At 52.4% G+C, this 26,108-nt stretch overlaps 3 protein-coding genes across 5 annotated transcripts in view; 2 read left to right on the forward strand and 1 right to left on the reverse strand.

The window, feature by feature from the left end:
• The first annotated feature begins 4,457 nt into the window (after window positions 1-4,457).
• On the forward strand, window positions 4,458-8,124 carry C4H8orf58 (chromosome 4 C8orf58 homolog). The gene is made up of 6 exons (XM_016211716.2): window positions 4,458-4,999; window positions 5,346-5,486; window positions 5,632-5,746; window positions 5,873-5,985; window positions 6,195-6,301; window positions 6,835-8,124. The coding sequence occupies exons 1-6, from the start codon at window positions 4,673-4,675 to the stop codon at window positions 6,944-6,946; spliced, it is 915 nt and encodes a 304-aa protein (XP_016067202.2). The 5' UTR covers window positions 4,458-4,672; the 3' UTR covers window positions 6,947-8,124.
• A 465-nt stretch (window positions 8,125-8,589) lies between these two features.
• On the forward strand, window positions 8,590-23,634 carry CCAR2 (cell cycle and apoptosis regulator 2). 2 transcript variants are annotated; one of them, XM_016211732.2, is made up of 21 exons: window positions 8,590-8,675; window positions 9,531-9,627; window positions 10,195-10,286; window positions 10,928-11,019; window positions 11,211-11,325; window positions 11,473-11,602; window positions 11,781-11,877; window positions 16,169-16,288; window positions 17,840-18,062; window positions 18,149-18,262; window positions 18,611-18,774; window positions 19,195-19,366; window positions 19,452-19,682; window positions 19,795-20,016; window positions 20,601-20,745; window positions 20,879-20,961; window positions 21,384-21,530; window positions 21,711-21,822; window positions 21,928-22,116; window positions 22,271-22,476; window positions 22,701-23,633. In XM_016211732.2, the coding sequence occupies exons 2-21, from the start codon at window positions 9,570-9,572 to the stop codon at window positions 22,743-22,745; spliced, it is 2,757 nt and encodes a 918-aa protein (XP_016067218.1). In that variant the 5' UTR covers window positions 8,590-8,675; window positions 9,531-9,569; the 3' UTR covers window positions 22,746-23,633. The 2 variants fall into 2 exon arrangements, with proteins under 2 accessions (XP_016067218.1, XP_087672982.1); XM_087816856.1 differs by lacking the exon at window positions 8,590-8,675 and adding an exon at window positions 9,080-9,245 and having other exon boundaries at window positions 22,701-23,634.
• The window catches only part of BIN3 (bridging integrator 3), a 40,660-nt gene continuing 37,418 nt past the window's right edge, over window positions 22,867-26,108 (reverse strand). For both annotated transcript variants that reach the window (XM_016211734.2, XM_087816857.1), the window contains exon 9: window positions 22,867-24,622. In XM_016211734.2, the coding sequence (XP_016067220.1) occupies window positions 24,476-24,622 (147 nt within the window). In that variant the 3' untranslated portion in view covers window positions 22,867-24,475. The remainder of the gene's footprint in view (window positions 24,623-26,108) is intronic.

Here is a 26,108-nt window from a genome sequence, read left to right on the forward strand (position 1 = left end):
AGATTGCAAAAGGAGGTGGGAGCCTTGAATGCCAGGAGAAATGACTCGAGCTTCACCTTGAGGCTCTTGGAACACTGAAAATTTTAAGCAGGGGAGTGACAAGTTGGAACAGGTGGGTTGGAATATTAACAGTGAGAACCTTGTCTATAACACACCATGCTGGGTATGCCTGTGAGTTGTTGAATGCCTTTCAAAGGCTGGATGGGCTCAAGCTAAAATCTACCTCTTTAGTTGTGGCAGCCAGCTCTCCTACCAGGGGCTCAAGGGGTTCCAGAGTTCTCGAGGGTTCCAGAGCTCTCTGCAGCCACAGAGCCAGCCTGAATTTGGGAGAAAACTTCTTTGGGAGATAGAGTTACTAGCCAAACCCATTTGTCAGCAGAGAAGGCTGGGCTTCGCCTCAACCCCACCCACTTTGACCCAGACATTGGGGTGGGGGGAGACCAACTGCAATTTGTCCAGTGCAGTGCCCTCCTTATTTTTCTCTGCATTTGAGGGAGTACCTTCAGAAATGATGACAGATCTGAGTTAAAAGTCCCACGAGAGGGCATCTAATACAGCGCCCCCTTCAGTTGGAGGTGAGACAGTGACTTTCCTAAAGTTCCACAGCTAGGTAATGCTAAAGTGCTTTAGCTGTAATCCTCCCTGTTGGGTAGGTACTGCTGTGATCCCGTCTATAGATGAAGAAACTGAGGACAGGGAGGATGAGTACTGGTCTAAGGACTCCTAGCTGGTAAGGGGAGAGGGCCAGGGAAGGAACCTGGAGCCAGACTCCCCCATTTCTGGCTTGTCCAGGGGTGGGGGTGCTCTTGCCCCTCCATCACCAGGGGTAGCCTTCCAGGCCACAAGGGAGGTCACCATGGCTCCCAGCCACCTCGTCTGGCAGGAGCTACCCCCAGGCTCTTAGCTTTGCCTGTGGTCCCACAGGGCCTAGCTCAGTGCTGAGCTTGTAGGAAATGTGCTTCCTGATGCTGGGACTTCCCCAAGGAGGTGGAGGGGCAGTTACACACCCCTGGCCTCAGCCTGAGGGATGACTCTTGCTCTGGCCACCACACGTCTCAGGAACTCACGATAGCTGCTCACCCCTCAGGTGGCTGTGCTGTCCTTCCTATTTTAAGCATCACTCAAAGGGAGATGATTCTCCTCCTGCAGTCCTCAGGGTGGAGGAGAGACTGCAGAGGTGGTCATGTGGGGGCACGGGGCTGCCAGTCAGGGCAGCAGGAGGCAGATGGCAGGGAAGTGTGTACCTCCCCCATCCCTGCCAAGGTATCCTGATCAGCATGAGGGCCCTGCCATATCTGCACGGTGGGGAGGCAAGGTCTGTAGTGGAGTTGCATTGGGGGGGGAGGGTGTATGGGGCGGGAGGTTCTTTTGAGGCCACACAAAGCCTTGTGCTGAGACATTGCATTCCTGCTGGCTGGCTTCCTGTCCAGATGCATTCCTGCCCTAGAGTCACCGAGGAGACTGCCGCTTGGAATTTGGCCCCACATTCTCCAAATTCAGGGTGAGATCTGGCAAAGTTTCCCTCCCCATCCTCTCACTTTGGAGGGAGGAAGTTACCTGATTGACTAGCCAGTCCTCCTACCCTCCGACCCAGGGAGGCCCGTCCTGGGGTCTTGCAAGGCCTGGGGGGGGGGGGGTTGGTACCACACATCCTGACAGTTCCTGCCAGGCCCCGTGGTCTCTGTTTCTCTATATCTGAGAAAGAGGAACGGGGAGGGGTTGTTGTCCAGAATAGGGCCAGGAGGAGGCAACCCAGAGGACACACGGCTAGTGGGGAACGGGCTTGCTTGGCCTGAAAATCAAGTGTTAAGAATGGCCTGTAATTCAAGCACCCGGACATCATTCTTCCTTCCCTGAGCTTGGCTGTAGGCCTGTTTCATCACTTTATAAAGTTAGAATCTTGTAGTTTGTGGTTTTCTGATGAAGGCTCCTGCATAGGGTGTTTGAGAAAGGCTGGGAAGGGACCAGGAGCAGGAGAGGGGGGCAGACACCGCCTCCCTCCCTTAGCAGCCACTTCCTCCCAGGCAACAGCTCCAGCCTCTGCCGCAGGGGCTCAGGTGCAGGTTTGCAGGTCCACCAGCTTCTTCATCTGCTTCCCGAGGATTCGGGTCCTGCTGGGATTTCTCCAGCCAGGTCACCTTCCTCACAAGGACGAGGTTTCCTTGGAGCTCCCCGGCTCCCCTGGTCACCAGGCCGGCGCACTTTCCGCAGCTGCCTGGGCTCCCAGCCCCTTTCAGGCCCCGGGGTGAGGGTGGTGGGTGGCAGAGCTGGAATCCCACGGGGCAAAGAGGGCTGGGGTGGGGACAGGGAAGCACCACATCCAGGCTGCTCCCCAGTCCCCAAGTCCCACCCAGCCCCGGCTTTAGGGTCCCCGGGGAGGGAGAGGTGTGGGACCAGGGCGGGGACCCAGAGCCAGGCCCGGGGCCCAGGGCACTCACTCCGCAGCTGTTGGAAAGGATTTCCCCCGGGCAGAAACCATTTCCCCCGTTTCAAAGCGCCAGTTTCTGAGGGGCGGTGCGACGGGCTCCAGACGCGCAGCTGGGAGCGCGGGGCCTCCGCGCGGCCTTCCCACGGCCGGCGCAGCACGTGGGGCTCCGTTTCCTTCCTCGCGCCGGCCCAGACCCCGCCCGCCGGCTGCGTTTCGGCGGCAGGAAGGTGGACTCCGAGCGCGAGCCGGGGCGCGGTGACCCCGCCAGGAGCCGCAGGGGACCCCGGGCGGGGGCTCTGCTCCCGGGCCCGGGCGGGAGCCTGAAGGACGGCGGACCGGAGCCCCTCATCCGCACCCAGCCAGCGCTGGGGGGCCGCCCCGCTCACACCTGCGCCCCTCCTCCTGCCTCGCCCACTCCTCGGACCCCCGCCCCGCGGGGAGCGTCCGGGGGCCGCGCCCACCTTGCCGGGACTCGCGGGTGAAGCCCCGGGGGCCGCGGGCTAGGGCGCCCGGTGGGGCCCGGGCGGAGCGGGGCCATCGGGGCCATGCTGGGCCGGCGGCGCGTCTTCGCGGTGGAGCCGCTCGGCGGCGGCCGGGGTGAGTCGCCCAGCCCCCGGCGGGCAGAGCCTCCAGCCCCAGCGCCGACGCCGGAGCCCTGCGCCCGGAGCCCTGAGCCCTGACCCTCGGAGCCCTGAGCCCTGAGCCCTGACCCCCGGAGCCCTGCGCCCGGAGCCCTGAGCCCTGACCCTCGGAGCCCTGAGCCCGGAGCCCTGACCCCCGGAGCCCTGCGCCCGGAGCCCTGCGCCCGGAGCCCTGCCCCCCGGCCTGCGCCCCTCCCCACCCCGCACACCGAGGCGCCCGCCGGGTGGCCTCCCTTTGGGAGGGTCCAGCGATGCGCCTTGCGCGTGAAAAGCCTCGGAGTCCGGGCGCTCAGTCGGCCCCCACCTCCTCCCTCTCCCTCGGCTTCTCTTTCCGACCTGGGTCCGTGTCCCGCCCCGGCCCCGCCCGCCCGCCCGCGGTGCCCGAGCCCCCCCCCCGCAGCCCCGCGCGGTGGTCTCCGTCGCCCACTCCCCAGCCCGGGGGCGTGGCTGGCACCCGCTCCCGCCTGGCTGGCGGGGGTGCGGACGGTCCTCCGCCCTCTCCCGACTCAGCTTCTGCATCATTGGTAACAATCGGGGCGCCCACATCGTAGGGGGCCCGGCAGCGAGGGCAAGGCCACAGCTCCTACCTCCCTTTCTTCCGTTTAAGTTTTTTCTTTTTTTTAATGTATCTTTATTGATTTCAGAGAGAGGAAGGGAGAGGGAGAGAAACGTCAGTGATGAGTCATTGATCGGCCGCCTCCCGCGCGCCCCCCGCTGGGGATCGAGCGGCCACCCGGGCCTGTGCCCCGACCGGGAATCGAACCGATCGCCTGGATCCTCGGCCGACGCTCCACCGCCGAGCCCCGCCCGGCCGGGCTGAGTTTTTTCTTTTCAACTCTCCACAAAATCTTCACTATTTCTCACTGAAAAGAACAAAAGCCCCCGATGGTTATAGCTGTTGTTATTTTGAATTCCCCTCCCCCAGGAGCTCCAGCAGAGACTTCCTCCAGCATCCAGATGCCCCTTTGCACCCCAGGCTTCCCTCTTGGTGCCCTCCCCCCTCTCCCTGAGGAGGGTGCACAGTCATACTCCCCCTTGGGGGACCGTGTAAGGCTTCAGCTCCCCACTTTTGACTTGGAGGTCTTAGGCAGACCTCAGGGGCTGGAGGGCAAGGGCTCCCCGGAGGAAAGCACCCACCTCCTCAAAGGAAGCTAGGCCACCCCAGGAGCTGGTGGAAAGGAAATCCTTTCCAACAGCCCACCACACAGCCCATACCCTGGTGGGATCGCTAACAATGACCGCAGTAAGAACCCCACGGAACACCTCCGAGGCAGGGCCAAGGGAGACCGGGCGGGCATGGCTGCCGGGCTCCTCCCTTCACCTCCGGCCCAGGACACTCCTCCCCAGGGAATGCTTTCAGCTGCCAGGAATGCTGCGGGTGGTGGGGGCAGCCTGCCCAGCCTGAATCGCTCTCCTTGCAGATGGGGCTGTCGAGAACCTGGCACGGGGCTGTGTAGTGCCTGGAGTCACCAGCACCTACAGACGGATTCCGGACGCCTCTCAAGAGTGCTCACTGGACTCCTGGGAAGGGGATGGCAAGCTGAAAGGTCTCCAGAGGCAGGTGCCGCTTCTCAAACTGGCCTTCCTGGACTCAGGAGTGGAGATGGCCGTTGGGAACAGCTCCCTGGCCACTTCTCGGGGCCTTTCTCAGGACTCTCTGGACATTCAGCCTGTGGGGAGTCCTGAGCCCATGGCTCTGCCCATGGAGCCTTCTGCTCACCTGGGCCGGCTCCTGGCCAGCCAGAAGCTAGAGCAGGTGCTGGAGCGGTCCAGCCAGCTCCTGACTTCGCCTGCCAGCTTGTCACACCACCACAGCTCCCTGAAGCCTACAAGGAAGCCTGAATGTGAAATGCCCTTTTTTGGAGCAAGGGACCAGGAGGCCACCAAGGCAGACACTGACCTAGAGGCAGGACCGGAAGAAGCAGAGGTGGTGAGTGTCAACTCTTAGGCTGGAGGAAGAGTGGGATGGAAATGGCCCTTTCACATGGGGGCTGGTGGGCCCCCCTCCAGTTGTTTTCCCTGGAGCTCTCTTGGGGTGGGGCATTTCTGTCCCTAATTGATGGGTTGTGTCAGTTTCTTGCCTCACCCCATTCCCAGCTGTGTGGAGGTGGGCAGGGCAGGTATGAGGTTTGCCTGGTACCATGGCTGGCTGGGCACTGGGAGGTCAGTTGGGTGCATGATCCTCCATTTCCTGCCCATTCTGCTTCCATCTGATGGCTCCCAAGGGTGGGAGTCTGATTGAGTTCAAGTCTCTGCTACCTAACTCTGTCCCACAGGCAAGGGGCGTGGGGCCTGAAGCCTGGGCCTGCCTTCCAGGACAGGGACTTCGCTACCTGGAACACCTGTGCCTAGTGCTGGAGCAGATGGTGAGACTCCAGCAGCTCCACCTGCAGCTGCAGACCCAGAGGCCCCCTGGGGTGAGTGAGCCATGTGGTGGCCAGGCCATCGGGTGGGCAAGTGAGTGGGGGAGGCACAGGAGGGTGGGGTCCTGGCACCAGGGCTTCCTTCAGAACAGCCTAGGTCTCTGCTCAGGTCCTGAGTGCCCTTCTCTCCTGTGCACAGGACCCTGTAGAGGAGGAAGAGGAGTCGACCCCGGCCCCTTCACCTCTACCCTCTCATGCCCCAGGCGGTGAGGTGCGGGGGTCATGGGAGCTGCTCAGCCAGAAAAAGGAGACAGGTATGGGGCAACTGTGTCTCCCTCTGTGTTCTGTCTGCCCAGAGCCCCAGGCAGACCCCCTGAGCCCTGGGCTTAATGGTTGTGTTCCTGTTCCTGGCCCTGGGTAACCTGATTCTCTCTCTGAAGGTGCAAAAAGAGCTTCACTCCCAAAGGTAGGGGTGCCCAGTGCCAACCCTTCCAGGCTGTCCAAGGCCCCAGCAGAGCCAGCTCACACCTTTCAATCCTCCCAGAGTCACAAGGTAGGTGATGGGTATGTGTGGGGCAGGTGATAGGTGGGGGTGGGGTGCTTGGCATGTGCGGATACCCTAAAGGCCAGAAACTCTGGGAAAATGAGAGGATTCCTGTTTGGAACAGGTGACTTCTCCTGGCTGCGGTGACAGCTGTCTCTGGTAGTATGGGGTATGTTGTGAGGTGGGGCTCTGTGGTGACCCCTTCATTCTCTGCTCAGCGGGATCTCTCCCACTGGAACAAGGTCAAGGTCCTTCTCAATCGGATTCGCTGGAAGAGCCCTCAACACCCTGAGCCCCCTGCCCCTCCTGATGGCCCTGCTTCCAGGTAAGTACTGTGGCTCAGGCCGGGTTAGGGCAGAGGAAGGAGCCCGATGAACCAGGATGCCAAGATTGTACTCCTAGTTCTCTTTGTCCCTATGAAATAAATCTGAGTGACATAGACAGAGGGTGCTGGAAGAAACAGAAAGTAGTTTAAACTCCCCATTGATAGATGAGGAGGGTGGGGACTGAGGTGGGGAGAGAAGCCACTTTCCTGAGGCCAGACCGTGAGTCAGTGGTAGACTTCCCTGTATATGGGAAATCTCCTTATGCCAGCCTAGCAAGTCCTCAACTCTCAACGCTGAAACTTAGGCTACCTTCTTGGATTTGCTGGGCAAGCAGGGTGGGGGCAGAGACAAAGGATTCCACAGTGGATGATGGGTGGACAGCGATACTGAATAATTCTCCAGGGGGATGAGGCACTATGTCAATTACCATCCCCAGGCTCCCCACAGCACATAGGCAATGCTGATCCCCTCTGGAGCCATTGTTACCTTCGGTTCCTTCTCCTAGCCTAAGGACACCTTTTCTTTTTCACAGGATTGAGTCAAGGGACCTCCCCGAAAGACCTCCATGTCGCTCCCGCCGGAAGACCTTCATGCCATCATTAGTGGTGATGAAGCAACGAGCAAAAAACCTTTCTGTCTCCTGAGACCTCCTGGTGCAGGGACATGACTCTGGGTGGAGGGGTGTGCAGTGAAGTCTTCTTCACCTTTTGCCCTGTTGCTGTTTTGGGGCACTGCCAGGAAAAGCTGCTGATCCTCACCCTTCTCTCTGAGGTGAGGGCTGAGTCTTTCTCCTCTGAGCAGCTTGGCAGAGAGACCCCAAGGTGTGGCAGCTCCTGGGCGCCTCCCTGGCTGCCAGAAATCCCTGAGCTTAGACAATGTGAACTAATTTACCAGGCATCCATGGGGTGTCTTTGGCATGGTGATCTGTTGGGGCCCAGTGTGTTGCAGATGTGAATATATGCAAAATGATATATACATGTATCTCTGTGAGACTGTCACTGTTGTGAACTGACTGGATTCCACCATCTCTCCTGAATCACACACTCTTCTGGGTGAAGTAATTGCAGAAAGATGGAACTGACCATTCTTCAGTGGACAGTTACTGATCCTGGAGTTCTGCTTTCCTCCTCATACCTGCATGGGAAGTGCCAGGACAGAGAAAGGGCACTATACTGGGTGCCTCTGCATTGAGTCTTGCCTGTGGAGCAGAGTCCCTGAAGACCGCACCAGGAATGGGAGGGTTAGGGGAAAACGGGGAATAGCAGAGTAACCTTCAAGGTCTATTCTTAGCTGCTTTGCTCCCTACTAGCCTTTACACATCAGAGCTGAAACCAGAGGCCCATACTAGCTTTAGACCTTGACAAAATCCCTTAACTTCTCTGAGCCATAGCTTCCTACTTAACCTCCCAAATGGTATAATGATGCCTGACCTACCTACCTACCTCATAGGCTTGTTTTGAGGATAAAATGAGATTAAACTGTCGCAAAGAGTGTTGTGAATGTTACATGAATAGGGGAGAGTATGGGTGTTGGAGGGCAGATATACTGGAGGGGTGACTGGAAGGTCAGGGACTGGAATTGGTAATGGGGACTGAAATGGCCAGTGATTAGCATCAAGACTTCGAGCAAGTCATTTCATTGAGGTCCCTTAGGTGTCACATCTGAGAATTATGGCACTAATTCCTGACTTGCTTACCCCCCAGCACTACTGTGAGGACTAAAGGTGAAGTCCATGAGAACTCTTCATAAATGTTTACCTAAGTATTGTGGTGGTTTATCTTACTATAGCCTGTTAGATTCCTAGCTCTTTGTTAATTGAGAAAGAGGAAAAGCTTACCCTGCAGGTACCAGTGGATGGGAGGGCTGCGTGCGTTTGCTACGCTTAATGGATGGGCAGGGCTGGGGCTGGGGTCGTCGGCTTGAGTCAGAATTGGCCACTGACCAGGCATCCTCCTCTCGTCAGGAGGGTTTGGTTCTCTGGTGGCTGCAATCCTGGGGTCTGCTAGAATGAGGCAAGGTTGGGTGCTTCCTTAAGTCTGGGGTCAGCTCCAGCTGTCTTTGGATAAAGAACCAATTCTCTGATGCCCATTTTTCTAATGGGACACTTAAGCAAGGACACCACCAGGCGTGGCTTCCTAACGCCCATCGGGTCGGGGCAGGAGTACTTCCGCCCCCGGGTTGGAGCGGGCCGCAGGCCGGCGGGGGAAGGGAGACTTCGCTTGGTGGAGCGGAGGGAGGGACTATATCCGGGAGAGTGGCAGCTTCCGACCAGTGGTCGCGCTTCCGGAGAGGCGCTTCCGGTGGCGGCGGCAGCAGCGGCTGTGGTGGTTCCGGGTGTCTTTGTCCCCCCGGTGTCGCGGCCCTGGCCCGCAGGTGGGTCTGCTGGCCCCCGCCGCCCTTCTGCCCCTTCGCTCCTCCCCCAACCGGGGGGCTGCGAGGGCCTGGCAGCGAAGATGCACGGGGCGCGGAAGGGGCCGAGGCCCCCCTCGGACTGCTAGTCCGTCTCCCTGGCAACGGTCTCGGCCCTGGGGGCGGAGGGGCGGGAGGAGGAGAAACCGCGCTCCTCTGTCCTCTCACGGTGGGCTGGCCGCGGCCCGGGCCGGGAGATGCGGCACCCGCGGCTCCTGAGGCAGGAGCGAAGGGCCGGGGAGCGCGGGAGCCGGAGGGCGGGTGCGCAGCCGGATTCGAGGTCGGCAGGGCCACACAGCTCCCTCCTAGCCAGCCGGGCCGGGGGACAACGGGCCGGGCTTCCGGGGAGAGGACCCACACCATCTCTCTCCGGCAGCAGCCTCCTCCATTTTTTCTGGGCCTTGTGTGGAGCATTTTGGCGGATGTATTTGAATGAATGAATGTCTCCGGCCTCTTTCCAGCCTTCTAACCCCCCAGCCATCTGGGGTGGCGTGGCATAGTGAGAGGAGCCCTAAATTGTCGGGAGACCTGGGTGTGAGTCCCAGTTTTGTCACTAACTGGTTGTATGGCCTCGGGGAAGTCTCAGCCTCTGAGCTTCAGCTTGGTTTTCTTTAAAATCGCATGACAGCATCACCCGCCACTAGGTTATTTGTGAGGGCAAACTGGAACAATGTAATTTATTTTCTGCTACTCTTTATATTACCTTCATCCATCGTCTCCATTCATTCTACCTACTCTCCTCAAGATACTTAGTTCCTGTTTTGGGGTTGATGGAAAATTCCCCTATGAGCTGTTAATTTATTTCTTTTCTCATTGAAGGTTTTCCCCCCAAGACTCTGAAAGAAGACAGCAATCCTAATGTCCCAGTTTAAGCGCCAGCGGATCAACCCACTTCCTGGGGGACGCAACTTCTCAGGTGATCGCCTTTATCCCTGCCTGGGCTCATACTGGAAAGTATGTGCTTTGGAGTTAGTCTTGTAAAACTACGGCTTTTGGGTTTTCCCTGGCGGAGCGCAGTTTGCTGCTGATATTGCTTAGGAAAATAGGAGCTGACCACAGTGGTTGCCAGTGAAACCCTGTGGAGGAGTTGCTTGGAGCCATTTTGCCTTTTGGGTTTGCCATATCCTCTAGTTCAGCGATTTTCAACCGCTGTCCAGCAAGAATTTTTAAAACATGCAATACCTGACTATGAAGTGAGGGGCAGTGACCTCTTTTCCCTTAGATTGTCAAATAAAAAAATGACAACAGACAACACATTGTTGTTTGTCAAATAAAAAAAATGACAATAGCCATCCAGTGTGAATGAATCAAAATTATACCTATTTCTTTTTGTCAGATCGACAAAATATATTTTTTGGTGGCCTCAGACTTTTAGTAATTATATGTCATGAGATGAAAAAGGTTGAAAATTGCTACCCTAGTTGACTGTAGTGCTTGAAGATGGTAGGTGCAGTTCCTGGAGATTGCTTCTCTGTCCTCATAGGCACAGCTTCAACATCTCTTCTGGGTCCTCCTCCTGGTTTGCTCACTCCTCCTGTGGCCACAGACCTGTCCCAAAATGCCAGGCACCTTCAGGTAGGTTGGGCATCCTTTCTAGTGAGTTTCAGCCCTTGGGACCACCCCAGCATGCATGGATGCCTGATGCTGTCATTTTTACATCACAGTGTTCATCCTTCCTGACATTCCTGTCCTGGGCCAGTATGGAGGTGACTGGACACCTCTGACTGGGGAATCCTAAGTTTTGGTTCTAGGGAAATCTTTAGGGTGCTTCTTGGAATAAAGGAGCTGGGAATCCTAGAAGAAGCTTATGATGCAAGAATCAGCATAATGCCTTCCTCCCCAGGCAAAAAGATGGGCTATGTCCACTAAACATGTATGCTTCTTTCCATTGGAATCTTATTTTAAAAAGTGTTTTTATTGATTTTTAGAGAGAGAGGAAGGGAGAGGGATTGAGAGAGAAACAACATCCATGGACTGCCACCTGCACGCCCCCTACTGGGGATCGAGCCACAAACCTGGGCATGTGCCCTGACCAGGAATTGAACTGTGACCTCCTGGTTCCTGGGTTGATGCTCAGCCACTGAGCAATACCGGCCAGGCTGACTCTTGATGCAGTACTCTGGTTGAGCTGGTTGGGAGGGGAGTGTAGCTCGAGTTGAGATGCTAATGGCAGAATGTGGATAAATGCTATTTTAAACTGCACTCTTCTCTTATAGGGTGGGGAGAAGCAGCGGGTCTTCACTGGCATTGTTACCAGCTTGCATGACTATTTTGGGGTGGTGGATGAAGAGGTCTTTTTTCAGCTAAGGTAGGTTTGAGGCTGGTCTCCTTTTGGAAATGCTTGTTGGATTCAGTTCTGTCACCATGCTCATGGGGCTCCTCTAAAGTCATTGCTTTCCTGTTTTTATGCAAGGTGTGAGAAATCTTGATGGGAAGGGCTCATTAGGGTAGTCAGGGTGACTTGGCCAGGGTCTCCTGACTAGGCTTATGTGCTGGCAGTGTGGTGAAGGGCCGGCTGCCCCAGCTGGGTGAGAAGGTGCTGGTGAAGGCTGCATACAACCCAGGCCAGGCAGTGCCTTGGAATGCTGTCAAGGTGCAAACACTCTCCAATCAGGTATTTATCTCTCCTTGTCACGTGCATTAGAAAGGGCAGGGAGGAAAACCCCTATGTCCTGAAAGCTGGGCAAGAACCTTACTTTTGTTGAGAGGATGGGGACACCAACCATGGGATGCCCTGAATTTCCTGGTTACTGTCCTGCAGCCCCTACTCAAGTCCCCAGCACCTCCCCTTCTACATGTGGCAGCCCTGGGCCAGAAGCAAGGGATTCTGGGAGCTCAGCCCCAGCTGATCTTCCAGCCTCACCGGATTCCTCCACTCTTTCCTCAAAAGCGTGAGTACCAGTGGCATGGATGTTGGGGTGTAGCTTTATGGGGTACTCTGGATGAATGGACTTGTAACTATCAGGTTGCTGTTCTATGAATAGAAGTGGGTACTTCTGTGCACTGAAAGAAAGGGGCAGGGGAGTTAGATACTTAGTTTTGGAGTCACCAGCCATTTCCTCTCTGCAGCTCTGAGTCTCTTCCAAACATCCCACACACTTCATCTGAGCCACCTGAACAGATTTCCTGCTCGGGGCCCTCATGGCAGATTGGATCAGGGCCGAAGGTAAGAGGATGTTCAATAAGAAAAAATGTTTTTTTCTTTTTATTTGCCTTTAGGAGCACTGTCCCTTTCTTTGCCACCTGTTGATACTGACATTCTCTTCCTGTAGTTGGATCCTAGTCCCAGGCAGACATGTTGTTGGGTATATACAAATATTGGAATTTTAATAAACTGGTTCAGCAAGCAGGGATTTGATGTAGTTCATCTTTCAAAATAATCATATTGAATATTTTCTTAATATATAATTTACTTTTTATTTCTAGTTCCTGAGATTGAGATACTAAGAATCAAAACTATCAGGAGGCCCTGGCCAGGTAGCTCAGTTAGAGGGTTGTCCCAATACGCCAAAGTTGTGGGTTTGATCCCTGGTCAGGGCACATACAAGAAACAACCAATGAAGGCATAAATAAGTGGAACACAAATCAATATTTTTTCTCTCTCTCCTGCCCTTCTTTGTCTCTCAAAAAAAAAAACTTTCAGGAAAACAGTAATTGTCCCAAAAAAGTAACTTTGTAGCATATGTTTTAATTCCTAGTATAAAACCTTTATATACATTGTATATATCAGTGTGGGTTTAGAATGTGTATGTTGCACTCTGCCTAGAAGTCTAGGTCTGTGCCTTGGACATGCAGACAGTTTCTTGGCCCTGTGGAGCAGCATGATGGATTTGGGGCTTTGGGGCCTCCTAGGCCATCCTGTATCACCTGTGAGCATTGGGGACTGCCAGGAGCATGCTACCTGTTTTCTCTGGCTCATAGGTTCTTTATCCTACCCTACTCTTTCCCTAAAGGGTTTTGCTTATATCCCTAGGAGTTAAGCTCCAGACTAGTTTGCTTAAGACTTGTTCTAGTTCTATCTGTTGGTTTTATTTTAACTTTTTTTGTGTTGAAAATTTCAAGTATATGTGTAGTAAACAGAAAGGGATGAAGAACTCTCATATCACTCAGCCTCGAGATCAACACCTGCCATTCACTTTTATCTCTACCTCTGTCTACTCCCTGCCTTGTACTTAATTTATTTTAGGTAAAATTCATAGGTTAAAATGCACAGATCTTAACTGGACAGTTTTGGCGAGTGGAAAATCCCATGTAACCCTCACTCACATTAAGATGTGGAACATTCCATCACTCCAGAACATGCTCTCATGTTCTCTTTCTCTTTTGAAGTGAGAACTGTACTGAGAAGGAAACCCTGATCCCAGATGTCAGTAGATTATTACATGGTCAGAGCTGAGAATGCAGTCCAAGGTGAACATTGAAAGGTTCCTGGAGTACCTCAGAACGTTTAGGCAATGATGTGGCTAGTCTCTGTGCTGAAGCTAGTGTGTGCTCCCTCTGGATAGGTCATTGTGAATTCTAACTAGGGGGATGCTTTGATTGTCCAGGGTTGTCTTCCAGTGTCTTCACTACTTTGTCCCATTCTCAAGTCACTGGTATATATTTTGCATACTCCCACATCTCTCATCTGGTGCCTCTTCCTAGTCTTCAATTTCCAGGACTTTCCACTTCTCATATTCTGCAGATTTATTAAAAACTTCATTACAAAATCACAGCACGTGTGCTCAGGGATGATGTAGCCTGGATGGAAATTGGTGGCTGCTATGAACTTTCTGCTTTGGTTTCAAGTTCAGTCTTTCTGTACAGTCAGTGGCATTTGATTGGCCTGGATATGTCAAGCTCTGTGCAAAGGCTATGTTATATTACTTTGGCTATAATGCTTCAGTGTCATGGCTTCTAGAGAAAGTAGAGATGTTACCATCAGTAGAGAGAATTTGCCGAGTAGGAAAGGGGGTAGTAAGACTTAGGTCATTCTGGGGAGAGCAGTAGTTTATAAAGGAGTCAGCCACATTAGCGTTTTGGCTGGAAGCCAAGCTTTATTTTGAATTTTAGGCTTTGGGATGTAGGAATCAATGTCTCCTCCTGCTGATGTCACTGAGATGTGTTCCACTGGTACTACCTTGTAACCTGTTCCTGACAAGTCACAGTAAGGAGGGAAAATTGGTCTTCGGATTCACAGGATTCAGATTGACAGCATTTATAGAAGCACTCACTGCAGTCAGGGGCAAGCTGAGAGGTTCTTCTATTAGAAACGTGGGAGCACTGACAGCCCATTAAGGCAGAATTAGAAGGCAGAGATGGATAGAGATGCAAATGAGCAGGGAAGTCACACAGGCAGACACAAGAGAAAAGAAGGAAAACTTTGTGTTAAATATAACCAACCTAGTTCCTGGGGTGTAATGACTAGGGAAGGAACCCAGGCAGGTCTGAAAGGAAAGAGCAGAGACCTGGGAAATATAATCCACTCAGTTACCTCAGCCCGAAGTGACAGTTTTTTTTTTTTAATCCTCACTTGAGGATATTTTTTCCATTGCTTTTCAGAGAGAGTGGTGGCGGGGGGGGGGGGGGGGGGGAGAGAAACATTGATGTGAGAGAGACTTCGATTGGTTGCCTCCCTGTGCACCTGACGGGGGCTGGGGATTGGGCCTGCAACCAAGGTATGTGCCCTTGGCCAGAATTGAACTTGGGACTATTCAGTTTGCGGGTAGATGTTCTAACCACTTAGCCAAGCTGGCTAGGGCATGACAGTTGATTTTCATTCTTGAGACATGGGGTTCCTTTGTTTTTTTTAAATTTATTGGGGTGACATTGGTTAATAGGATCATACAGGTTTCAGGTGTTGATTTTTATGTTACAAGATCTGTATATTGCACTGTGCCCACCACCCAAAGTCAAATCATCTTCTGTCATCATATATTAGGCCCCCTTCACCCCCCACTCCCTCCCCCTATCAATGTGGCATTTATAATGGTTTAAAGGTTTTTTTCTCTTCTGTTTTTATTTATTGCACCCATAACAGTGATACAACGATAAATAATTTATTACAAGAATATATAGAGTAGTGCAGACTGTGATAATAAAGTTAAAAAACTATAAAAACTTTGAAGAGAAAAATTATTGCCACTTTTCCCCCCCACATTATTTTCTAGTCTTTTTACAATTTTAATCTTAGAGTTCAAGTTATTTTTATACATTCTTAGTGAACATTTTTCCATGTAAGCCTCATGATTGTTTTAATGGCTGCGTGATTATTTTACTTATTTATGATAAAAATTCAGACCTTGTTAGAAGTGAATATGGTTTTCTTACTCTCAGCTGGATTTTTTTCACTATATATAGCCTTTTTTTTCTTCTTTTGAACTAACTTCCTTGGGATACATTTTCCAGAGTGGAATTATTAGATCAGAGGGTTTGAGTATTTTTTGACTTTAATGTGGACTGCTAAGGGTTCATTATGAGAACTCTCTCTCTTTCTCTCTCTCTTTTTTTAATATGTTTTTATTGATTTCAGAGAGAGAGGAAGGGAGAGGGAGGGAAAGAGAGAGAAGAAACATCAATGATGAGAGAGTTATTGATTGGCTGCCTCCTGCATGACCCCTGCTGGGGATTGAGCCTGCAAACCAGGACATGTGCCCTGACCAGAACTGAACCTCCATCTCCTGGATCATAGGGGCGATGCTCAACCGCTGAGCCATGCTGGCTGGGTGAGAACTGTCTCTTTTAATAAAACTTACTTTATAGGACCCTTACCACGGTTCCATATATGTGCCTCTTGTTAAAAAAAAAATTAGCCCTGGCCAGTTTGGCTCAGTGGTTACAGCGTGGGCCCCAGCATTGAAAGGTCGTGGGTTGGATTCCCGGCCAAAGGCATGTACCTGGGTTGCAGGTTTGATTCCCAGCCCCAGTTGGGGCACATGCGGGAGGCAACCAATTGATGTGTCTCTCTCTCATCGATGTTTCTCTCTTTCCCCCCGTCCACTCTCTCTAAAAAAATCAATGGGAAAATATCCTCAGGTGAGGATTAGCCAAAAGAAAAAATAAAAAAAAAATCAGTTAAAGTCTTTTCTGTTCATTTCAAAAAAATTATATGTTAACTATAATTTATAAAGTTCTGAAAGTAAAAATTATTCGTAAGTTTTATTTAGTCAGAGGCAACCACCATTAATATTTTATTTCTTTGCAGTCTTTTCAAGGTTTTTTTTTTTTGCAGTTGAGGCACTACTGTATATATAGTGTTACATACCATTCTTTTGGCTTAACATGAATGGTTATTAAAAGCATTTAAATACTCATTGTAATATCTTTACAACAATCTGTTATACGGCTATTAGTGTGGTTTCTTTATCTATTTCTTTAATACTAGGGAGTCAGATCATTTCCAGTTCTTTTTAGGCCAGTATATATAGAATCTGTAAGTAACTGTGGCTTCTTCCTTCTGGTGATGGCTCAACTTCCAGCGATGACTATGACTCCAAGAAACGTAAACAGCGGGCTGGTGGAGAGCCTTGGGGTGCTAAGAAACCGAGGCATGACTTGCCTCCTTATCGAGTCCATCTCACTCCCTATACTGTGGACAGGTGAGTGGCAAGGCTGGGGTAGGGGGCTGCTGCTTGCATCTGGTAACAGTTTCTTGTGTAAATGACATACAGTCTGTGTGAGAGTGTGTGTGTGTGTTCTTATGACCTTTCCTTTGTTTGCTGTTTTTGTTTTTTAATGTGACAAATTTTTTATTTCAAAACCTCAGATTTTTACCAGCAGAGTACCACTGACATAGGTGCCCTGATAGAACTTTATGATTTGATCACCAGAAATGATTATGCCAGGCTAGAATTGAGGCTTACTAATCAAAATCCAGGTGCCCAATAGCAGTTTTAATTCAGGTAGAAACCACATCTCATAGGAATGCTGGGACTGGTTTTCTGCATTATTTTTTAAGTGCTACAGTATGTAGCCTGCAAGCTTCTCACATGTGGAAACTGACTGACTAAGAGGTAGATGAGTGATTCCAGATTCCATCTAGCAGTGGAGGCAGGGCTCCAGCTGCTGTATTAGATAGACTCCCAAAGCAAAGTCCACTGAAACACCAGCCAAGGTGAGGGGGCAGCCTCCTGCCATCTCCTCAAGATGGAAGAGAAGGAGGGCTGTCCCTGCTCTTCCCTGGGTCACTGGTTCCCCTCCCCTGGCCTAGGCAGGGCCTCTTGTTCTCCAAGCTGATCTACCTGGCTCCCCTCTCCTCACGAGACACTGGTTTCCAGGTCACAGCAAGTCAGGACATGACTACTAACCATTAGCCACATACACAGCTGTTTTTTTAAACACAAATGTCAAATGGAAGCCTGCTGTACATACTTTGCTTTTTCGCTTAATATATCTTAGAATTTATTCCATATTAATGTTTGTTAGCTTGAGCTCATTCTTTTTAGCAACTACATGGTATTCCACTGAATGGATGGACTGCCATTTATTTAACCAGCTGTCTTAACATTTTCAGTCTTCACTTATCCTAAATATTATTGTAATAAACATCCTTCTGAATACATGTATGTGGACAGTTACAAGCTTTTTATTGAGATAAGTTCCTAGAAATGGAGTAGCTGGCCGAAAGAGTCTGATTTTAAACTTTGATGGATATTGCCCGTTCTTTTAAAGAGGTCATATCCGTTTACATTCTCACCACTGGGGCTTGAAGTACTTGTTTCCCCAGGCCTCTGCCAACACTTAATTATCAAACTTTTTCATCTTTGTCAGTCGGATGGGTGAAAAGTGATATTCTGATTTGCATTCCTTTAATTATAAGTGAAATTAGATTGAGCATATTTTTATGGGCTTTTAAGTCTCATTTCTGTTGATGTCAGTTTTCCAAGTATTCTCTTAGACTTGTTAACTTTTGGTTAATGATTTTTGGGTTAAGACAGTGAACCTTTTCTTTGTTACGTATTGCAAATGCTTTCCTATTTTTTTCTTCTCCAGTTTGACTATTTTGCCTTTAAATGTCATAACATTTTGGCGGTCAAATCTAATCCATCTTTTCTTTCCAGATGTGTCTTATTTAGGAAGTTCTTTACGGTTCCATTTAATAAATAATTTAGTCTTAGCTCATTCTGGATCTCCTTGCTTTCTTCCTACAGCCCTACCTGTGACTTCCTAGAACTCCAGCGTCGTTACCGCAGCCTCCTGGTTCCCTCAGATTTTCTGGCTGTGCATCTGAGCTGGCTGTCAGCCTTCCCTCTGAGCCAGCCCTTTTCCCTCCATCATCCAAGCCGTATCCAGGTATCTTCTGAGAAGGAGCCAGCTCCAGACACTGGTGCTGAGCCCATCCCTGCAGACGGTGACCCCACTTATAGTTCCAAGGTAAGTTGGCTGGGGTTCTGCACTTTCTCCCATTGTTGGAGGCTGAAAAATCTCTCAAGTATGTCCTTCCCACCACCCCTGCACAGGTACTGCTGCTCTCTTCCCCGGGATTGGAGGAACTGTATCGTTGTTGCATGCTCTTTGTGGATGACATGGCTGAGCCAAGGGAGACACCAGAACACCCTTTGAAGCAGATTAAGGTGAGAGCTGGAGTCCACGAGGCAAGATGCATTCATTGATAGTGTCCAGTCCCTGCCATATTTTCAGCAGCTCAGCTCCTATTCATGAACTCCTAGAAATGGAGTTTCAGAGCTGAAATACCTCTCATTTTACCAGGAGCATAGCATTGCTCAGAGGTGTTCTTACTTGTCAGAGTTATGTGGCTGGGTCGTGTTCATGGGTGGAGAAGGCACCTCCCCCACATCGCCATGTGGACTCTTCACCACATCCTGCTGCCTGCATTCCCCAGTGCTGGAAGACTGCCTCCCAGTGGGAGACCCAGGTAACTAACTGGTTTTTCGTTTCTTATCCCTGATCTCATTTTGCAGTTTTTGCTGGGTCGGAAAGAAGAAGAGGCAGTGCTGGTTGGGGGTGAGTGGTCTCCTTCCCTGGATGGCCTCGACCCCAAGGGTGACCCGCAGGTGCTAGTCCGCACTGCCATCCGCTGTGCGCAGGCTCAGACCGGCATTGACTTGAGCGCCTGCACAAAGTGGTGAGTGGCTGCCCGTGGGCCAGCTATTGGTGAGTTGAATTGGCGACTGTTCAGGCACCTTTTTGGCCTGATAGCTCACCTCTGTTCCCTAGTCCCAGCTCATTGCTCCCTCCATCCCTCACAAATGGTCACCTTGATCATGAGCATGACTAGGGATGTGTATGTGGAAGGGCAGCTGAACCCCCCCCCCAAGGACCTTCAGTGCTCCTCCTTGTTGCCTTAGCACCTTGGAGAGTAAATGTCTGCTTACTTGTGTCTCCCATCGACTAACCATTTCTTGAGGACTTGGTCTGTATCTTTTGTATTTGAACTTTCAAACCTGGCTCTCAGAATGTACTTATTAAATGTTGATTGGCAACTGAGGCACTTGCTTGCAAATGTCTTGGGTCATGACTTCCTTTTTTGCTTTGCTGTGAGCAGGTGGCGCTTTGCTGAGTTTCAGTACCTGCAGCCAGGACCCCCAAGGAGGCTCCAGACTGTGGTGGTGTACCTGCCGGACGTCTGGACCATCATGCCTACTTTGGAAGAGTGGGAGGCTCTGTGCCAGCAGAAAGCTGCGGAGGCAGCTCCCCTGGCCCAGGAGATGCCAGTGGTAAGGCATAACCTTACTAACAGGTGGGGAGAGTAGGTACCCTGACCAGAGCCCAGGTGGTCACAGCTCTTGGCTTTTATCACAGGAAACAGAGCCTACAGAACAGGCAGCTGATGCATCGGAGCAAGCAGCGGACACCTCCAAACAGAATGCAGAGAACACGGAGGTCACCACACAGCAGGAAGTGGACACTGATCTCCCAGAGGCCCCTCCACCCCCTCTAGAACCTGCTGTCATGGCACGCCCTGGCTGTGTAAACCTCTCCCTCCATGGGATTGTAGAGGACCGGAGGCCAAAAGAAAGGATCTCTTTTGAGGTAGGTGTAGGAGTCTGGGGAGGCTGTGGGATAGGGTGTGTGGGTGTGTGGCAGGTCTTGGAACACTCCCTTTTCCCTGACGCCCATGGGCTCTTCCCGCCTCTTTCACCAGGTGATGGTGTTGGCTGAGCTGTTTCTGGAGATGCTACAGAGAGATTTTGGCTATAGGATTTACAAGATGCTGCTGAGCCTTCCTGAAAAGGTGGTGGCCCCACCTGAACCTGAGAAGGAGGAGGTGGCCAAGGAGGAAGAAGTGGCCAAGGAGGAGGTGGCCAAGGAGTCCAAGGAGGAGGTACAGAGCGAGGGCACAACCGCCGAGTCAGACGCCCCGCCGGTGAGGACCTTGGCCCCCTGTATGGGCTCTGGGGTTACACACAGTAACGCTGAACAGACAGAACTCGAGTGCTGCATGGTACCAGGCGCTGCTCTGGGCACGTTATGTTCTCTTAGAACTCCTCTCATTCACTACATGTGCTCAAGAGCCTGTGTGTCCTGTGTGTCGCATGGGGCTACACAGCTAGTGAGTGCTGTGCTAGGGAGGGAAACGGACGGAGGAGGGAAGGGGAGCGTGGCTGGTGGGCAGCACAGATTTCCGCGAGTGAGTGTGCTCTGAGGAGCACGGTGTGGTCAGCCAGCACACTGCGTTTTCTTAACCCTTCGTAGGCACATGGGGCTTCCTGCCTAACTAGTCTCAGGTCAGCATATTCTTTATGAACTGAGCTGGACACCTGAGGAGGGTCCAGGTGTCTGGAAACTGCCCTGGTCGGCTCTAAACCCCATGTAATGAAATACATTACAGAAGATGGTACATACAGAATCCTTAACAGTGCCTGGATGTGGTTGATACTCAGTGTTAGCTGTAGTTAGTGTTAGTAACTACAGGGGACAGTCCTCCTCATTTCAGTCTGCTTCCCTTAGAAGGAAGATGGGCTTTTGCCCAAACCCCCATCTTCTGGGGGAGAGGAAGAAGAGAAACCCCGGGGTGAGGCATCCGAGGACCTCTGTGAGATGGCCCTCGATCCAGAGCTGCTGCTGCTGCGGGATGATGGGGAGGAGGAGTTTGGTAAGTGCAGAAGGACGGAAGCAGGTGGGCACTGGCCAGTGGCTTCGGGACTCTGGCTCTAGCGCTCTCCTGTTGGAATGAGTCAGCCTGGCCGTGCGGTCCCTGCTCCGAGCTCATTTCAGGCTTTCTGTAGCAGGAGCCAAGCTGGAGGATTCTGAGGTCCGGTCTGTTGCCTCAAACCAGTCAGAGATGGAGTTCTCTTCCCTTCAGGACATGGTGAGACCTCTGTTCTGCCCCTCCGGCCTCAGTGACAGTGACACTCAACAAGGCCTGAGTCAGTTCTTGGAGAGGGATATTTCCACCAAATGACTTCCAGTGTCTGTTGACTGACAAGACAAACTGGCTCTTGGCTTACAGAGCAGCACTTCTGCAGGATCTAGGAGACATTTCAGTATCTCTATCAGGGTAAATCTGAGCGAGATATCTAGTCTAGGAGCACATAAGGTTCCTCTGTGTGTGACAGCTGTGGGGCCAGAAATGCCCCAATAGGCCTTTGGTTATAGGCCCAGGGTCAGGTCTCCAACTGGAAGGTGGGCCTGGGTGTGACTGTCAACCAGACCAGTCAGGGCTATGTCCTGGGGGATTTAGCTGTTGAGAGAACTATTTGTAATCCTGCTCATCCCTGTTTTCTCTTTCAGCCCAAGGAGCTGGACCCCTCTGCTGTGCTCCCTTTGGACTGTCTTCTTGCGTTTGTTTTCTTTGATGCCAACTGGTGTGGCTACTTGCACCGTCGAGACTTGGAGAGGATCCTGCTTACCCTTGGCCTCCGGCTCAGTGCAGAGCAGGTGCCTTCTCTCACATCCCCCTTGGTCCTTTTTGAGGTGGCCTCACCTCATATAACGTGCACAGGCATGCATCTGACTTCCGTGGGGGACTTGGGATGCTCTAGTTCTAGGTTCTTCCACATCCTGGGGCAACGGCTTGCACCTTCTCATCAGAGGGGATCTTGGGTGTGTTTTCTGTAGGCGAAACAGCTGGTGAGCAGGGTGGTGACCCAGAACATTTGCCAGTACCGCAGCCTTCAGTACAGCCGCCCCGAGGGCATGGACAGTGGGCTTCCTGAAGAGGTGCTCTTTGGTGCGTACCAATGCTCTGCAGCCTTCTGTGGAGGATGGGCAGGACAGGGCAGGCTGCTTTCTTCTCCTCAGAACCGACCCTTAACTCTTTCCATGTCTCTGCTAGGAAACTTGGACCTGCTACCTCCTTCTGGGAAAAGCGCAAAGCAAGGAGCTGCCCCTCTGGAACACAAAGGCCTGGTTTCCCACAACGGCAGCCTGATCAACGTGGGGAACCTGTTGCAACGTGCAGAGCAGCAGGACAGTGGACGGCTCTACCTGGAGAACAAGATTCACACACTGGAACTGAAGCTGGGTGAGTGGCCTGGTCCACAGGAACCTGTGGTGAGGGGCCTTGCAGACGTGCACATGGAGACCAAGGGGGCATCCTGCTCCTTAGGCTTTAGGCCTCTTGCCCTGTGCTCTGATCCTTAACTTAGCCCTAGTCTTTCTGGTATGTTCCCCACCAGAGGAGAGCCATCACCGTTTCTCAGCCACTGAAGTAACAAACAAGACACTGGCAGCTGATATGCAGGAGCTGCGCACCCGGCTGGCCGAGGCCGAGGACACGGCCCGCACAGCTGAGCGGCAGAAGAACCAGCTTCAGCGGCTGCTGCATGACTTCCGGAGGCGCCTGACCCCCCTGCAGCTGGAGATGCAGCGCATGGTTGAAAAGGTGAGCATGTAGGAGAGCTGGCATTGGTCGAGAGGCTTGGTCAGGATGACGCCAGGATGGAAGCCCCTTGTGCCTGTGCCCAGGTCCACCTCGCCTTCTCCCCCATCCATGGTTTCTTAGGGAATCCATCAGTCAGCAGTTTGCAAACTTGAGTCCCCCTGGAGGAAATGGGTAGTAGTCCTTTCTCCTTGGGTCCTAATTCTTGTGCCATCTGTTACAAACAGGCTGACAGCTGGGTAGAGAAGGAGGAGCCAGCACCTAGCAACTGAGGGGCTTGGCGCAGGAGCTGCCGTCCTCTGAGGTCAGCGATGGAGCCTGCTGAAGTTAGAGCCCTTTGGTTCCAGAAAGAAGCTGGAGCAGGACCTGGGAGCCATAGATGGGGCGGCTGACCCGTGCTCAGCCTGTGTAGGGGAGCTCAGGCCGTTAGGGTGGGGTCTGCCTGTGCTATGTGGGACGGACGAGTGAGGAACCAGTTCCACTTACAACTAAGTCCAACATCTTCTGCACCCCTCGAATGTCATTTTGCCCTCTACCTTGGGTTTCTCCTGGGACCCTTTAGTCTTGTGCTTTCTCCTGTCCTCTTCCAGTTTAGAGTAAGACGGGAGGAAAAGGCTTTTTGACTGTCATAAGGTCTGATGCCAATAAATGAAGAAACAGACACAGAATCTGGCTGGGGTAAGAGCCCCGTCCTCTGGATGGCACAAATCCTGCTAGGTTACAGGAGCAGGTTCTTGGGGAAAGGGTTTCCTGTGGCCTTTGGAGGAATGGAGTCGGTGCCAGCGAGCTCTCGCTGTTGGGCTGTTTGCCAGTGAACACTGTTCCAGCCGCCCGACTTGCCAGAAGAAACCAGCACTTCTGTTCCCTGGCTCCCTGTGTTCAGAATGTGGTATTGGCTCTGGCCCAGCCTTTTTCCCTGTTCCCCATAAGTCTCACCTCTTTCCATAATCCGTGGTTTCAGTTTGATTTTGTATATAAAGTTGGTTTTTTTTTTTTTTTTTGCTTTTGTTTTTTAAATAAACCAAAGTCAAAAACAAACCAAGTGTTCTCCATAGCTTTTCCCTTCTTCCTCTTCTAGGTCTGCCTGTGCTCCCACCCTTCCTCCTTGCCCTCAGCCCAGCCTCTGCTGGATGGAGGTGTAGTCACCTCCAGAAGCCCTTTTGCCCTCAGGACGGGCTGCTAGCTGGTCAGGAGAGGATGCTGTCGGGGTCCTGCCAGCTCAGCAGGGGGCAGCATTACTGTTAAAAAAACCTGGGGTGGCTCCTCCTTTCCTTAGTTACAGCACAATACAAGGAAATTTTTTGGAAAACTTTACTTGAAAAAAATAAAATTCCAAATATTCAGGTGAGAGAAACCCACTGTTGCTTTGAGGCCTGTGAATTGGACATTTACATGAGTTGAATCCATTTTTTAGGGAACCTACAAGATGGGAGGGGTCTTCCCTGCACTTGACTGAAAGGACAGGAGTGGGCTAAGCCAGCCCTTGTGCTGGGAGCCTGGAGTGAGGGGCCTGTTGGCTGGCAGGCCACAGCACTCACATTCTCCAGAGCAGTGCTGTGGCCTTCTCCCAGAAAAGGAGAGATGTGGGAGGGCAGCAGGATGGGTGGACTCCCCAGGACGGGTCTTTTGGAGGTAGATGTAATCCCAACCATGCAAACAAGGTGGAGACTGCAGGTGAGCTGACAGAGCCCATGCCCTTTGCAGGCTGGGAGCCTGTTCTGGCCCTGGGCCAGGAGGCACTTTGGATGGTTCTTCTGGAAATAAGAAAGCCCCTTGGGTTTTTATAGGCTGCTTACCTGTCTGCAAGCTCCTGCTATGGGAGGGGAGACAGTTGCCTGCTTGGGGCTCCAGGTGCCAGGCTCATTCCAAAAGGCTGGTGAAGTAGGGTGGGGGCCACTAGCCCCACACTTCTCTCAGGGAGGGCCTTTCGCTGGCTGATGCCTGAGCCTAAGCTTGAAAAGACTAGAGATGGTATGTTCAGGAGTCTTCCAAGGGGTAGGACTCAGTCATCAGCCACAATAGAGAGGGCTCTGAGCTCGCTCAGTTTAGCTTCATTCTCCCGCTCCCGCTGCTCGTCGGGGTGGCCAGGCTGGTCAAGCTGTTGGGTCAGGTCTCCAAAGATCTTGTGCATTTCAGAGTAGTACACGACCTGAGTGGGAGGCAGGAGGTCAGCAGGGGCTGGGCTCTGGCCGCCAAGCCCCCCACAGCACTGTAACCTCTGGGTTGGTTTCCACTGTTCCCTCCACTGCTGCCCTTCCCCTCAAGTGCACAGTAACCAGGGAGGAGTGAGCCACTGCCTGATGTCCTTCAGGACTGTCCACTGCTTGGGGTGGCAATAAGTCAAAGGGCGAGGGAAGCAACAGACCCTTAGGCGGGAGGTGGAGGTGGGGCTGTGCCCTTCTCTCCAACCAGCACAGGGTGTGTGTGTGTGCTGGGTGGTGGAGGAAGACAGCATAGTCCAAGGCCGGGGCTGGGGGGAGTGGGAGGACCCTGGCAGGTCCAGGGGAGACCACGGACTGAGGCACTGTGACTAGGGGCTCACTGCTTCATAGAAGTTAGGAGAAGCCAAAGGCTTTTGTTCATGGGGAGAGGGCACGGTAGGCTCCCAAAGCCCTGAGAATTGGTCTTTAGGAGGTGAGAATGGTGACACCTTCTTAGCCTTCTGTTCCCAACTCATCTCATTGATAATCATGCCTAATGTGCACAGCCCAGAGGCCAGGCCAGGCCATTTCCACGTTTCCTTCTAAGTAGGCCCCAGAATGGGATGGGAGAGGCCTACAGGAATGAGAAGAATGGGGGCCCATCAGCAATTCTCAGATAAATGGCTAAGGGCAGCTTAGACCCAGGGCCTGAGCAGGCCCAGGACCAGCTTTTCCAGGGGAGGGGGACAGGAGCCATTTTTGCCTCAGTCTCCACCTCGTGACAAATGAAAGCGCTTATTTCCATGAAAGTGTACCACACTATTCAAACCCCTAAATTTTATCATTTCCAGCTCCAAGTTGTCTGGGGAAAAGGAACTCTACTACTAGAGAAATTTGGAGTGCTGCTATTGGCAACCAGGCCTAGTGGTAGGTTTGGTGGCAGGGCCACGGCTGAGCTGCTTCTAAGAAAATGTCTCACACAGCTAGATTTGAGTGGAGCTAAATCAAGGCCTTCACATCCTGCTGTCACATCAGGGGACAGGGGCCTAGGCTGGTGCTGGGGATCATGGGGGATGCCCCCTCCCCCCAGCAGCACTGCACAGCTGAGTCACTAGGAATGCTCACTTCTCCAGTGACTAATGGCAGCACAGCCTCGGGAGGGGGAGGCTGGTGCCAAGGATGCAGCAACACCCCCGGCCACCCCGCTGCTTAGTGACAGGGCATCCTGAGCTCCCAAACTGCTCCACCCTGGGCAAAGCCTCATACCCTGGAGCTTCCTCCCTGAGCAACAGGACAGAGGAGGCAGGGCAGTCTGCAGGGCCTGGGGGGCTGGGAACAGGGGCGATGATGGCGCAGGAGGAAAGGCGTGCAGGAGGGAAGACACAGGGCTCCTTAACACATCCCTCCAGGCCCAGGGTGAAGCTGCTGGAAGGAAGCTCTCACCTATAGGGGCAATGCTCTGTGGGCAAGTGTGGGAGCCTCCACTCCCTTGTG

Source organism: Miniopterus natalensis, chromosome 4, assembly GCF_054644295.1.
Source record: "Miniopterus natalensis isolate mMinNat1 chromosome 4, mMinNat1.hap1, whole genome shotgun sequence".
In the NCBI taxonomy this organism is placed as follows: Eukaryota; Metazoa; Chordata; class Mammalia; order Chiroptera; family Miniopteridae; genus Miniopterus; species Miniopterus natalensis.